Source organism: Geotrypetes seraphini, chromosome 3, assembly GCF_902459505.1.
Source record: "Geotrypetes seraphini chromosome 3, aGeoSer1.1, whole genome shotgun sequence".
NCBI lineage: Eukaryota > Metazoa > Chordata > Amphibia > Gymnophiona > Dermophiidae > Geotrypetes > Geotrypetes seraphini.
In genome coordinates, this window is record NC_047086.1 from 348,209,352 (window position 1) to 348,223,237 (window position 13,886).

The 13,886-nt window shown below is 45.6% G+C and overlaps 1 protein-coding gene across 1 annotated transcript in view; it reads right to left on the reverse strand.

Annotated features, from left to right (window-relative positions):
- Positions 1–13,886, reverse strand: part of INTS7 (integrator complex subunit 7) — a 107,095-nt gene that overhangs the window by 29,802 nt on the left and 63,407 nt on the right. Inside the window, exons 14-15 of the mRNA XM_033938311.1 lie at positions 10,607–10,801; positions 2,657–2,760 (exon numbers count right to left, since the gene is read on the reverse strand). Of these exons, the coding sequence (XP_033794202.1) occupies positions 2,657–2,760; positions 10,607–10,801 (299 nt within the window). The remainder of the gene's footprint in view (positions 1–2,656; positions 2,761–10,606; positions 10,802–13,886) is intronic.

Here is a 13,886-nt window from a genome sequence, read left to right on the forward strand (position 1 = left end):
TGAGAGTTTGAAAATTACCCTATAACCTTTTAACCACAGCAACATCTCTTATAAATAAAATCCAATGAACACAACAACAAAAAAGGAACATGTAAATTTTTGATAAGATATTCATACAGTTGTGCTGTAATCAGCGACTCACAAATACCATATTTCCCCATGAATAGGCCGTGGCCTATACATGGGTTTTCCAATCTCCTGCAGTGCGTGCGGCTTCCTTATATGGGGCGGCCTATCTAAAGACATCGTAGATAAGCCGCCCCATTAGTAGATCAGCTGCGGATTCCCCTGTACCTGTAGCTCCTTCCTGGACGGCTGCCTCCTGTAATGTCGCAGCCAGCAGTGCAAGGCAAGAGCGACCTTTTCAGCATTCAGCTGGCCCCACGCTGCTTCAATGCCTGCAACAGTTCTTGCGGGAGAGAACTGACTGCAGGCATTGAGGAAGCAGCACAGGGCCAGGCTGGATGCTGAAAAGATCGTTTCTGCCCTGTACCGCTGGCTGTAACACTGCAGGAGGCAGCTGGCAGAGGTATTTACTGAGGGAGGGGAAGGGATGTATACATAAGAACATAAGAATTGTTGCTTCTGGGTTAGACCAGTGGTCCATCATGCCCAGCAGTCCACTCACACGGCGGCCCTTAGATCAAAGACCAGTGCCCTGAAACTAGCCTTACCTGCATACGTTCTGGTTCAGCAGGAACTTGTCGAACTTTGTCTTGAATCCCTGGAGGGTGTTTTCCCCTATATAAACCTCCGGAAGAGCATTCTAGTTTTCTACCACTCTCTGGGTAAAGAAGAACTTCCTTACGTTTGTACGGAATCTATCCCCTTTTAACTTTAGAGAGTGCCCTCTCGTTCTCTCTACCTTGGAGAGGGTGAACAACCTGTCTTTATCTACTAAGTCTATTCCCTTCATTACCTTGAATGTTTCGATCATGACCCCTCAGTCTCCTCTTTTCAAGGGAGAAGAGGCCCAGTTTCTCTAATCTCTCATTGTACAGCAACTCCTCCAGCCCCTTAACCATTTTACTCGCTCTTCTCTGGACCCTTTCGAGTAGTACTGTGTCCTTCTTCATCTAAGGAGACCAGTGCTGGACGAAGTATTCCAGGTGAGGGCATACTATGGCCTGGTACAGTGGCATGATAACCTTCTCCGATCTGTTCGTGATCTCCTTCTTAATCATTTCTAGCATTCCGTTCGCCCTTTTCACCGCCACCACACATTGTGCGGACGGCTTCATTGACTTGTCGACCAGTACTCCCAAGTCTCTTTCCTGGGGGAGGGTCTTTCCAAGTACTATACCGGACATCCTGTATTTGTGTATAAGATTTTTGTTACTGATATGCATCACCTTACACTTATCCACATTAAACCTTATTTGCCATGTCAGGGCCCATTTCTCGAGCATGTTTACGTCACGTTGCAAGTCTTCGCAATCCTCTTGCGTCTTCACTACTCTGAATAACTTCGTATCGTCTGCAAATTTAATCACCTCGCTCGTCGTACCAATTTCCAGGTCATTTATAAAAATGTTGAAAAGCACGGGTCCAAGCACCGAACCCTGCGGCACTCTACTCGTGACGCTTTTCCAGTCCGAGTATTGTCCATTTACCTCTACTCTCTGTTTCCTATCCGCCAGCCAGTTTTTAATCCACGTATTTCACCCTCGATTCCATGGCTCGCAATTTTTCGAAGTAATCATTCATGTGGAACCCTGTCGCACACCTTCTGAAAATTCAGATATACGATGTCAACCAGGACACCCTTGTCTATCTGCCTGTTTACTCCGTCGAAGAAGTACAGCAAGTTCGTTAAGCAAGATCTTCCTTTGCTGAAGCCATCCTGGCTGGTCCTCATCAGATTGTGTCCGTCAAGGTGATCAATGATGCGGTCCTTTATCAGCGCTTCTACCATCTTTCCCGGTACCGAGGTCAGACTCAATGGTCTGTAGTTTCCCGGATTTCCCCTTGAACCTTTCTTGAAGATTGGTGTAACATTCGCCACTTTCCAGTCTTCTGGAATCCTTTCCGATTTGATTGACAGATTGGCTATTAGTTGAAGCAGTTCAGCTATAGCTCCTTTCAGTTCCTTGATTACCCTCGGATGGATGCCATCCGGTCCAGGGGATTTATCATTTTTAAGCCTATCAATCTGCCCGCATACCTCTTCTAGACGTCCCCATTGTATAGGCTGATTTAGGTTTTAAAACTCTTAGATAAGCTGCGGCTTATCTAAGAGTTTTAAAACCTAAATTGGCATTTCTTGCAGCCTATATACGTGGGGAAATACGGTATTGAGTATGTGCAAGTGGTAGGTTTTGTGATTTATAGTGTACTGTTAACCGGTCTAGAATTTTTAGTAATAAATAAGTCATGTGTTATGCACACATTTAAGACTACTTCTTCCCTGGGATTTACAGGCTGCATAAAGTAGGATGCTACTGCAGGTCAATGATACTGACAAAGATGACCCAAGAGCCCAAACCATCTTAACTTTCCTGAAATTTGCATGCAAACAGAACTTTCTGGATGCTCCATGTGTTCCCCTTGGCTTTCCGAAACCAAAAGGAACATCCAATTCAGAGAATGCACACACTATCATAAGTTTCTATTATGGTTTTTATGAAAGCTGTGCATGAGAAACCAAAAAGGATACAGCTCAACATTCCTCAAAGTTGCTGAGTCAGCATCAAAAGAGGACTGAAATAACTCCCCATAGCATGATGCAAGGCTTCGGAACTCTTCCATAGACTGCTTCATCTAAAGCACATAAATACAAATACAATATATCAGGGGTGCCCACACTTTTTGGGCTTGCAAGCTACTTTTAAAATGACCAAGTCAAAATGATCTACCAACAATAAAATTTTTAAAAACACAAAGCACACTGTACGCAGAGAAAATGTTAATTATCATTTATATTCTGGGGTTTTTTTCAAAGAGATCAAGGCAGATGACTTTATGCAATATCACTTCAATAACAACCATACAAAAATAGACAATAGCGGGTTTTAACGCAGGAAGCTGCGCTGAATGCCCTGCGCTGCTCTCAATGCTCATAGGCTCCCTGCGCTAAAAAACGCTATTGTGGTTTAGTAAAAGGGGGCCATAGTGCAAAATATAGACTGCAGATTTAAATTCTCAAAATGGCCACATTTTGATCACTAAATTGAAAATAAAATCATTTTTACTACCTTTGTTGTCTGGACATTATTCAAATCTTGTTGGTCTCAGGCTCTGGTTGTCTTCTGATAACTCACTTGCCAGGGTCTCCTGCCCATTTGTTGTTTTCTTCTTTCACCATGCTAACCATCCATCTTCCATCTCTGTCCAACCCTTCTGTTCCCCTTCCCTCCCCCCAAGTCTGGCATCTTTCCTTTTTTTCATCACCATCCACAGATCCACCTGTTCTCAACTACCCTTTCATCCTTCATCCCTCCCTTCTTCCCCACCCCCCAGGGTTCACCATCTCTCCCTTTCTCTTCCCAATTACCTTCCTATCCAGTATCTCTAATCCTCCCTCCATACCATCCCTTGTTTCCAACTTCTTCCCTGTCTGTTCCTTCCCTCCCTAAATCCCATTGTCCACCATCTCTCTCCCTCTCCTCTATTTTTAAGACCCATTATTTCTTTTCCCCAAAGTCCGGCATATGTACGTCTCTTTGAACCCCTTCTCTCCCTCCCTCCATGTACTTCTACACCAGGGCCCCCAGAAAAAGAAATGTACATGTGTTTCACTTTACACCCCCCTCCCCCGAAGGCCTGACCCCCCCTTGAAGGTCTGCACATTCCCCCCAAAGGTTGACTCCCCCCCTGAAGGCCTGCACTACCCCTTGAAGGACTGCACCCTCCCCTCCCGAAGGCCTGCCCTCCCCACATCCATTTACCTAATTCCAGCAGAGAGCAGTCTGCAGAGAGGATCGCTGGTACTTTAGCGATCCTTGCAGGTTGCCATAGGCCTCAGGAGCTGTCTTCCCTCTGCCCCAATCCTGTCTCTGACTCAGAGGAGGGGCAGGACCAGGCAAAGGGAAGACCTGAGGCCTATGGCAACCTGCAAGAATTGCTAAAGTACCACCTGCCACTGGCTGTCTCCCATTCGTCCCCTTTGGAGATCCCCACAGGAACAAGGAAGTTAAATTAATAGAATACTTAGGCACAGGAAAACAAAGAAATGCAGAAGAGACATACCTCCAAGAACTGCCCCATGTGTCACAATGCTCATTAGTGGAACTGAATAAAAGACAAGTACAATGGATTTAGAAGGGGTGCACAGCCGGCCAGGTCCGGGTCATCCTGCCCTTCCTTTCCCCCGGTCCGCGCTCGGGGCTCGCGCCTGCCTGGTCCCGCACTGACGCTCGAATGGTGCTGTCAACTCCCGCGAGTCTGGCGATAACCAACAGCACCATTTGGGTGGCGGTACAGGACCAGGCAGGTGCGAGCCCCAAGCGCGGACCGGGGGAAAGGAAGGGCAGGAGGACCGGACGGCTGTGCATCCCTCCAAGCCGTGCACCCGGGGCGGGGGCGGACCCCCCTCCCCCTCGGTACACCACTGATTGGGAGGCCGATTTTGGGGGATTTAAAATTGTATATCGGGCAGCACTAGGCCTCGGCTCTTACCTCAATCATTACAGACGCTTCTATTTCTTGTGGTGCGCTGAGCTCCATCTCCCACCGACCCTTCACCCCACCCTTCCAGCACTCTAATTGGCTGGCGTTCTTCAAGAGGCGGGCCAATCAGGATGGGAAAAAAAGAAGGGAAGAAGGGAACCCGCTCTGCGATCGACTGGGGTCGCCTGAGCGAACGACCTGTCGATCGCGATCAACATGTTGGGCACCCCTGCAATATATAGATATTATTTCTGCAGACAGTGGCTGTAACAAGATAAAAGTATCCTTCCTTAGTATCTGAAGGTGCAGAAAGCACAATAGTCCTTTTCTCCAGACACCAGTACAAAAACCTAAGTAAGATACCTTGCCATTTGGGGCTCCATGCTAGATTACATGCCCAAGCTATTTTATCTTGCCGAGTGTGGTGTACGTCTATTAGAGTTACATAACAAAATACTGGAAGCCAATAATGGTATGAATTTCTCCCACATCTCAGTATTTACAAACCCATGGTATAAACTTATGTTAGAAGCAGATCTAGATATTATCGCTATTACAGAGACATGGTTCAGTGAATCACATGGATGGGATGCAAACATATTGGGATATAATCTTTTTAGGAAGGACAGAGATGGTCAAAAAGGTGGAGGAGTAGCTCTCTATGTAAAGATCAATATCCAAGCGACCGAAATGCAAGGGACCTGGGGAGAGGAAGAAGCGATATGGATTGTTCTGAAAAGAGAAGATGGAACTTCTATCTACGTGGGTGTAGTCTACAGACCTCCGACTCAATCGCAGCAAATTGATAAGGATCTGATTTTGGATATCCAAAAGTTTGGAAAGAAAGAGGAGGTTCTGCTGTTGGGAGATTTCAGCCTGTGGAATCGGAAAGAAGTAGGGAGATTGTGGATGCCTTTCAAGAAGCTCTGCTCAGACAAATGGTGACGGAACCCACAAGGGAAAAAGCGATATTGGATCTGGTCCTCACAAATGGAGAGAGTATCTCTAATGCTCGAGTGGGTGCTCACCTGGGAAGTAGCGATCATCAAACGGTTTGGTTTGATATAACGGCCAAAGTGGAGAGCGGCCGTACGTTGCTTAAAGTCCTAGATTTCAAATGTACGGACTTTAATGCAATGGGAGAGTACCTGAAGAAAGAGCTGTTAGGATGGGAGGACATAAGAGAAGTGGAAAGACAGTGGTCTAAGCTGAAAGGAGCGATAAAAATGGCTACGGACCTTTATGTCAAGAAAATCAATAAAAACAAGAGAAAAAGGAAGCCGATATGGTTCTCCAAACTAGTGGCAGAGAAAATAAAGGCGAAAGAGTTGGCATTCATGAAATATAAAAAACCCAAGAAGTGGAGTGCAGAAAGGACTACAGGGTGAAACTGAAAGAAGCCAAGAGAGAGATACGTCTGGCGAAAGCACAGGCGGAAGAACAAATGGCTAAAAATGTAAAAAAGGGAGACAAAAATTTTTTCAGATCTATTAGTGAAAGGAGGACGATGAAAAATGGAATTGCTAAACTAAAAGATGCTAGGAACCGATATGTGGAGAGTGATGAGGAAAAAGCAAATGTGCTAAACAAATACTTCTGTTCTGTGTTCACATAAGAAAATCCTCGAGAAGGACCGAGATTGTCTGGCAAAGTTACACAAGAAAATGGAGCAGATTCTGTGCCGTTCACGGAGGATAGTGTTTGTGAGCAACTTGAAAAACTGAAGGTGGACAAAGCGATGGGACCAGACGGGATCCATCCTAGGATACTAAGGGAGCTCAGAGAGGTTCTGGCGAGTCCTATTAAAGACTTGTTCAACAAATCTCTGGAGACAGGAGTGATTCCTGGGGATTGAAGGAGAACGGATGTGGTCCCTATTCATAAAAGTGGTCACAGCGATGAAGCAGGAAACTACAGGCCGGTGAGCCTCACTTCAGTTGTTGGAAAAATAATGGAAGTGCTGCTGAAAGAAAGGATAGTGTACTTCCTTGAATCTAATGGGTTACAGGATCCGAGGCAACATGGCTTTACAAAAGGTAAATCGTGCCAAACGAATCTGATTGAATTTTTTGATTGGGTGACCAGAGAGCTGGATCGAGGACATATGCTAGATGTAACTTATTTAGATTTCAGCAAAGCCTATGAAACAGTTCCTCATAGGAGGTTGTTGAACAAACTTGAAGGGCTGAAGTTAGGACCCAAAATGGTTTACTGGGTTAGAAACTGGCTGATGGACAGACGCCAGAGGGGGTAGTTAATGGAAATCGCTCGGAGGAAGGAAAGGTGAGTAGTGGAGTCCCTCAGGGTTCAGTACTGGGGCCAATCCTGTTCAATATGTTTGTGAGTGACATTGCTGAAGGGTTAGAAGGAAAAGTGTGCCTTTTTGCAGATGATACCAAGATTTGTAACAGAGTAGACACCGAAGAGGGAGTGGAAAATATGAAAAAGGATCTACAAAAGTTAGAGGAATGGTCTAATGCCTGGCATCTAAAATTCAATGCAAAGAAATGCAGAGTAATGCATTTGGGGATTAATAATCGGAAGGAACCGTATATGCTGGGAGGAGAGAAGCTGATATGCACGGACGGGGAGAACCTTGGGGTGATAGTGTCCGAAGATCTAAAGGCGAAAAAACAGTGTGACAAGGCAGTGGCTGCTGCCAGAAGGATGCTGGGCTGTATAAAGAGAGGCGTAGCCAGTAGAAGGAAGAAGATGTTGATGCCCCTGTACAGGTCATTGGTAAGGCCCCACTTGGAGTATTGTGTTCAGTTTTGGAGACCATAACTGGCAAAGGATGTAAGAAGACTTGAAGAGGTCCAGAGGAGGGCGACGAAAATGATAGGATGTGCCAGAAGACGTATGAGGAGACTGGAAGCCCTGAATATGTATACCCTAGAGGAAAGGAGAGACAGGGGAGATATGATTCAGACATTCAAATACTTGAAGGGTATTAACGTAGAATAAAATCTTTTCCAGAGAAAGGAAAATGGTAAAACCAGAGGACATAATTTGAGGTTGAGGGGTGGAAGATTCAAAGGTAATGTTAGGAAATTCTACTTTACGGAGAGGGTGGTGGATGCCTGGAATGCGCTCCCGAGAGAGGTGGTAGAGAGTAAAACTATGACTGAGTTCAAAGAAGTGTGGGATGAACACAGAGGATCTAGAATCAGAAAATAATATTAAAAATTGAACTAAGGCCAGTACTGGGCAGACTTGCACGGTCTGTGTATGGCCATTTGGTGGAGGTTGGGCTGGTGAGGGCTTCAATGGCTGGGAGAGTGTAGATGGGCTGGAGTAGGTTTTAACAGAGATTTCGGCAGTTGGAACCCAAGCACAGTACCGGGTAGAGCTTTGGATTCTTGCCCAGAAATAGCTAAGAAGAAAAAAAAATTAAATTGAATCAGGTTGGGCAGACTAGATGGACCATTCGGGTCTTTATCTGCCGTCATCTACTATGTTACTATGTATCTTGCAAAGAAAAGCAAAGTTCCCACTGAGAATCAGATACTAATGGAGAACCTTATAAAAATCTTATATCTTAACAAATTTGTGCTTTATTCTTCTCCAAAACAGAGTAGAAAATATAATGGTAACTTTTAAAGAGCATGGTTTAAAAACCAGCTAGTCCAACCCTTTTCAATCAAGTGCCAGATTTTATATTTTGTAACATTTGGAGGGCCAAAATATGCACAGTTGTACTTTGCCATATGCTTTGTCATCCCCTCTGAGTCAGTTTCTTTCTCTCTGTGTTTCATCTACCTGCAGCTTTCATCCAGTCTACCTGCTCTCTCACATGTACCTACCCAGGCTCTATCCAGTCTCTTTCCCCTCACCTGGCTTCATTTCCAGAACAATGGGCTTGGTCGCATGGTTTCAAGTCTCACAAGACTTGAAACCGCAAGACCAATCCAAACTTATGGCACAACTCGGCTAAAACTTAGAGATCCAAATCATTGCGGGGAAGCAGAAATCTTGCCATTGGAGCCAGCTCTGTGATTGCTACAGCACCCCCAATAGTCTTTCCAGCACTGCCCAGACAGAGCTGAAATTTTCCCAATGTAGAGCTGCAGGGGAATGCAGGAAGAAAGGTGTTGTCTCTGCTGTATCCTCTTGCAGTCCATTGATCAGACATTCTTTAGCTAGCCAATAAGCTGCTAAGGAAGCAGGACCAGTAGCTTAAGAGACACCATGGGTCAGACATTCCTTAGACATTCAATAGGCCACGGGCAAAAGCGGGAAAGGTTGGTGTCTCCTAAGCTATTGGACCTGCCTTCCCCTGCAGCTTATTGGCTTACTAAGGAATATCTGATCAATGGTCTAATAGCAGGGAATAGAGAAGAGTTACAGTGTAGGTCAAACAAGCTTCCTGCCTCAGGTTTACCATAGAAAAAAGGAGAAATGCTGAGGGAGGATCTGAGAAAGGAATGAGGAAGCAAAACGTGGCACAGGCACTGAGAGCTAGAAGAGATGGGTTGTGAGAGGGAGAGGCCGAGTGAAGAAGACACATGAACTATCATGAGCTGAAGTGAATGCAAGCAGGGGGAAGGAAAGAGGTATGGTTATGATACAAAGATAAGTGGGTGAGGGATGGGCTGAAGGAAGAAAAACAAATGAGGAGAGGAACTGTATGGAGTTCAAAGAGCAGGGTGGCTGAGAAAAGGGTTCTGAGGAAAGAAAGGATCAGGTTGGAGGGATTGAATTGGCAGAAGAGATGAAACTAGGAAGAAAAAAAGTCAAAAAGAAGAAAATAATTTTCAGATTTTTGGAGACATGGTTTGAATCTATCAGCTACTCCCCACAACTGAGTGAGCCCAAGAATCACTGTTAGGAATGTATATTGCTAATTGAGTTGGGTCAGTTTGGGGTATCTGCTCTTTTCTTCCAACCTTGCAGTCACATGGATAAATAAGGCATTTCATTAGAAAGATGGGGAACGGAACAAGGTTGTGAAGTATGGAATTCCATGAACTGGAAATCTCCCTTTTAAAACATAGTTTCTCTTGGCAGCTCTGGTATTGAGAAAGGAGATGGAGATAACACTGTTCCAATTCCTCACAAAAATATATATTATTCCTCATTATATCCTACAGGAGGTAGAAATGGGCACTGGGCTAAGTGAGCCTTAAAAAGTAGAACAGCAGCAGCAGCAGTAGTAGTAGTAGGAAGAGGTGGCAAGAGATTTATCATGTAGGCAGCCCAAACATAGTGGTTTAGTATGAGTGCATACTTCTATGCCCTGGACTGCTGGAATATATTTTCCTGCTCAACATATAGTCTCTGAGGTTTTAAACTGTGACCCTTGCTGGGCTTCTACAACTCAGGGTAAGCATGTGGCAAGAAATCACATGTAGATGCTATAGGCAGAGGGTGGTCATTGGCCTGAAATCTGTGAGCACCAGGGGAAGTGCTGCAGTACAAAAGGTGATGGGGAAGCAATCCCAGAAAATAGGAATGTGCCTGGAGTCAAGGAGAGCAGTGCAGGGAAATGATCCATTCCTGTGTCAATAGAGACACACAAATTGAAGAGGAGTTAAACCTACCACGGAAAGGATGTCTCACCTATAGAGGAGAGTGAGAAGTGGGAAGCAGTGAAGGAATGGGTGAGCTAAACCTGCATCAAACAGCGTGTGTGATATACATGAGTGAGAGAGAGCACGAGTTGACAAGCTGAAGAGGAGGAGGACAGAATAGCAAGACCCTAGCTTTTGATTTGTCAACATTACCTGCTCTTGACATTTAGATACAGGCTGGCCATTCACTACCAGATGTATTTTATTTTTCTTTGCTGGGTGAGAGGAATTTGGGCTAGATCCACTAAAGTCAGTAATTATCACTAAACCTGTTTTCACAGCTTTAGCAACGATCGCTTTTACCGAATCGATGCACATGCCAACATGTTAGGGTTTTTGCAGTGTTAAGATAGATACAAATCATGAAGGCTGAGAGTTCTCAAAGCAGAACTCAACATGTACTTAAATGGATCAGATGAGCAGCATACCTGGTTGGAAATGCGTCCACAGCGCTGGAGGTCACTTCCTGAAGTCATGGCAATGGTGGTAGCAATAGCAGGTGGAGGACTAGTTTTCAAACTGTTGCAGGTACAGATGAGTTGAGAGAAGGCCTGAAGAAGATCAATCCTGAGCTTGACAAATTCACATTGAAAACTCAGAGGATTCAAGGGTGTGCTGGCAGCCTGGGGAAACAAAAATCAAACATGGAAGTTGGGATTCTGGAAGAAGACACTGCATAGCAGAAAGTGGCCATCTGATGGCTCAAGGAGAGAGAAGCTGGCAGTCATGTAACTGTATTCGTAGATATGTTTACAAGACAAGACTGTGCATTCAAAACCTGCTAAGTGCAATAAATCTTTTACAAATGGCTCAGGTGATTCATTAGTTTAGTAGCAACATAAACGGGTCTGTTAGTAGGGCCACTTATACTGTACATCAGCTGCCCCATTCATATATATAGCACCTTAAGCATTATAGACTTTAGGGTACCAAGCACACCTAAATCAATATGCTGTTAAAAGGAATTGGTCCAAAAATTTGAAAACAAAAAGGTACTAGCAGAAAGGAGAAATTAGGTCCTTACCTGCTAATTTTCTTTCTGTTAGCCTGTAAACTGGTACAGTCCTTACAAATGGGTTATATACCTCACTGCTACCAGCAGGTGGAGACTGAGAACAAACTTGTATATCAGGTTAGACTCCCCCCCCTAGCAATCCAGACTGCCAAATAGCCAAGCAGAACCTAGGAAAGACTTCAACTGAAAACAGTAAAACACACTCAAAACAGGAGTGTAAAAACAACAAACATCTGTAAACAACTGTTGGAACATGTATAGAACTGAATCCTGGTATAGAAAACATCCCTACAGCTCACCAGCTAAGCCATCGTCGCTGTTCTTACTTCTCCTCCACCCTAGAAAAATACTAGAACCCGCAGAAAACACAAAATCTGAACACGAGCAAAGCAAAAACCCGCAATCACCGCACAAAGACAAATAGGGTGGGAGACTATACCAGTCTACAGGCTTACAAAAAGAAAATTAGCAGGTAAGAACCTAATTTCTCCTTCTGTATCGCCTGGTAGACTGGTATAGTCATTATGAATGGGACGAACCAAAGCAGTACCCATCAAGGATGGGACCCCCAAAGGGCTGATGCCAGAACATGCTCACCAAATACCATGTCCTGACGCGCTTGAACATCCACATGGTAGTGTCTGACAAAGGAATGCAGAGAAGACCAAACTGCAGCCTTGCAAATATCCACTGGAGGCACTAGAGAAGACTCAGCCCAAGAAGCTGCCTGACCCATAGTGAATGAGCCTTGAAAAATTCTGGAACAGACTTTTGTTCAGAAGATAAGCGAAAGCAATAGTCTCCTTGATCGAACACGCAATAGTAGCCTTAGAAGTGCCATCCCCTTATGAGGACCCGCTAGAAGGACAAAGAGATGATATGATTTCCTGATCTCATGGGTCCTCTGCCCATAAGAACGAAGGACCCGACTGATATCCAACTTGCACAAATGTCTGAGCTCGAAAGAGCCCTCCCAGCTACCCAACACCAGGAGGACCACTGCCTGATTGACATGAAAAGGAGAAACTACCTTTGGCAGAAAGGAAGGAATAGGCCTCAAGACAACCCGCTCCCTAGAAAACTCCAAAAAGGGAGCGCTACAAGAGTAAGCCTGTAGTACAGAAATACATCTAGCAGAAGTAATGGCCACCAAGAAGACCGCTTTAAGTTTTTCAAGTTTTATTAGGATTTTATATACCGCCTATCAAGGTTATCTAAGCGGTTTTTACAATCAGGTACTCAAGCATTTTCCCTATCTGTCTCGGTGGGCTCACAATCTATCTAACATACCTTTAAGAGTAAGGTCCGTCAAAGAACAGTTGCCCAAATGTTTAAAGGGAGGGCACACTAGAACTGACAGAACAAGATTCAGATCCCAAGGAACAGAGGGTCGTACAGGAGGCTTGAGCAATTTAGCCGCCTGCATGAAGTGAATAACATCAGGAATGGCAGTCAAACGCTGACCTTTCAACAACCCACAAAAGGCTAACAAGGATGCAAGCTGAACCCGAAGAGAAGACCAAGCCAGTCCCCTGTCCAGGAAATCCTGCAAGAACTCTAAGATGGGAGGCAGGGAAGCGCAAAAGAGACCACTCCTCGCACAGCACACCACTCCTCAAATATATGCCAAACCCTCACATAACCCCAAGAGGTGGAAAGCCTCCAGGACCCCAAAAGTGTTGAGATCACTTTATCTGAATACCCCTTCTTACCTAGGTGATCCCTTTCAAGAACTAAGCCGTAAGACAGAAGGGACCTGGATCGAACATGGGAATGGGACTCCGAGTCAGAAGGTTGTCCAAGAGAGGCAGAGGAAAAGGATCCGCCACCAGATGCCTCACCAGATCTGCATACCACAGTCGCCTGGGCCAATCCAGAGCCACTAGAACCACAAGGCCCGGATGGCGAACTATGCAGAGAAAAACTCTGCCCTGTAATGGCCACGGAGGGAACACATACAACAGCCCCTCTGTTGGCCATGATTGAACCAGAGCATCTAGGCCCTCGGTCTGACCATCTCTGCGATGACTGAAGAAGCGGGATGTTTTGGCATTGACACTTATGGCCATCAGGTCCATGAGGGGCTGACCCCAACACTATCAACTGAAAAGCTACTGGGCTTAGACACCACTCTCCGGGATTTAGCACGTGACGACTGAGGAAGTCCGCTTGAACATTCTCCACTCCGGCTATGTGGGCGGCTGATATTTCCTGAAGATGAGACTCCGCCCAGAGCCGCCTCCTGTGCCACCAAAGTGCTCCTGGTGCCCCCTTGATGATTGACATAGGCCAACGCTGTGGCATTGTCTGAAAGAACCCTGACTGACTTGTCCATCAGAAAGGACTAGAAGGCTAACAGCGCCAGATGGATGGCTCTGGTCTCCAAGACACTGATTGACTAAGAAGCCTCCTCTGTGGACCAGGTGTTCTGAGCTGAGTGACCTAGAAACTGAGCTCCCCAACCGAGATGACTGGCATCCGTGAGCAGCACCGTCTACTGCAGCTGGTCCAGACTTGCCCCTTGTACAAGATGGGAGGTCTGGAGCCACCAACGAAGACTGCACCGAGCCAAGCCCAGAATTGGAACAGGATGATCCAAACTGTGTCCCTGAGGCAACCACCTCCGAAGAAAAGCGTACTGAAGAGGATGCATGTGGGCCCGCGACCACCTCACTACATCGAGGGAAGCCGTC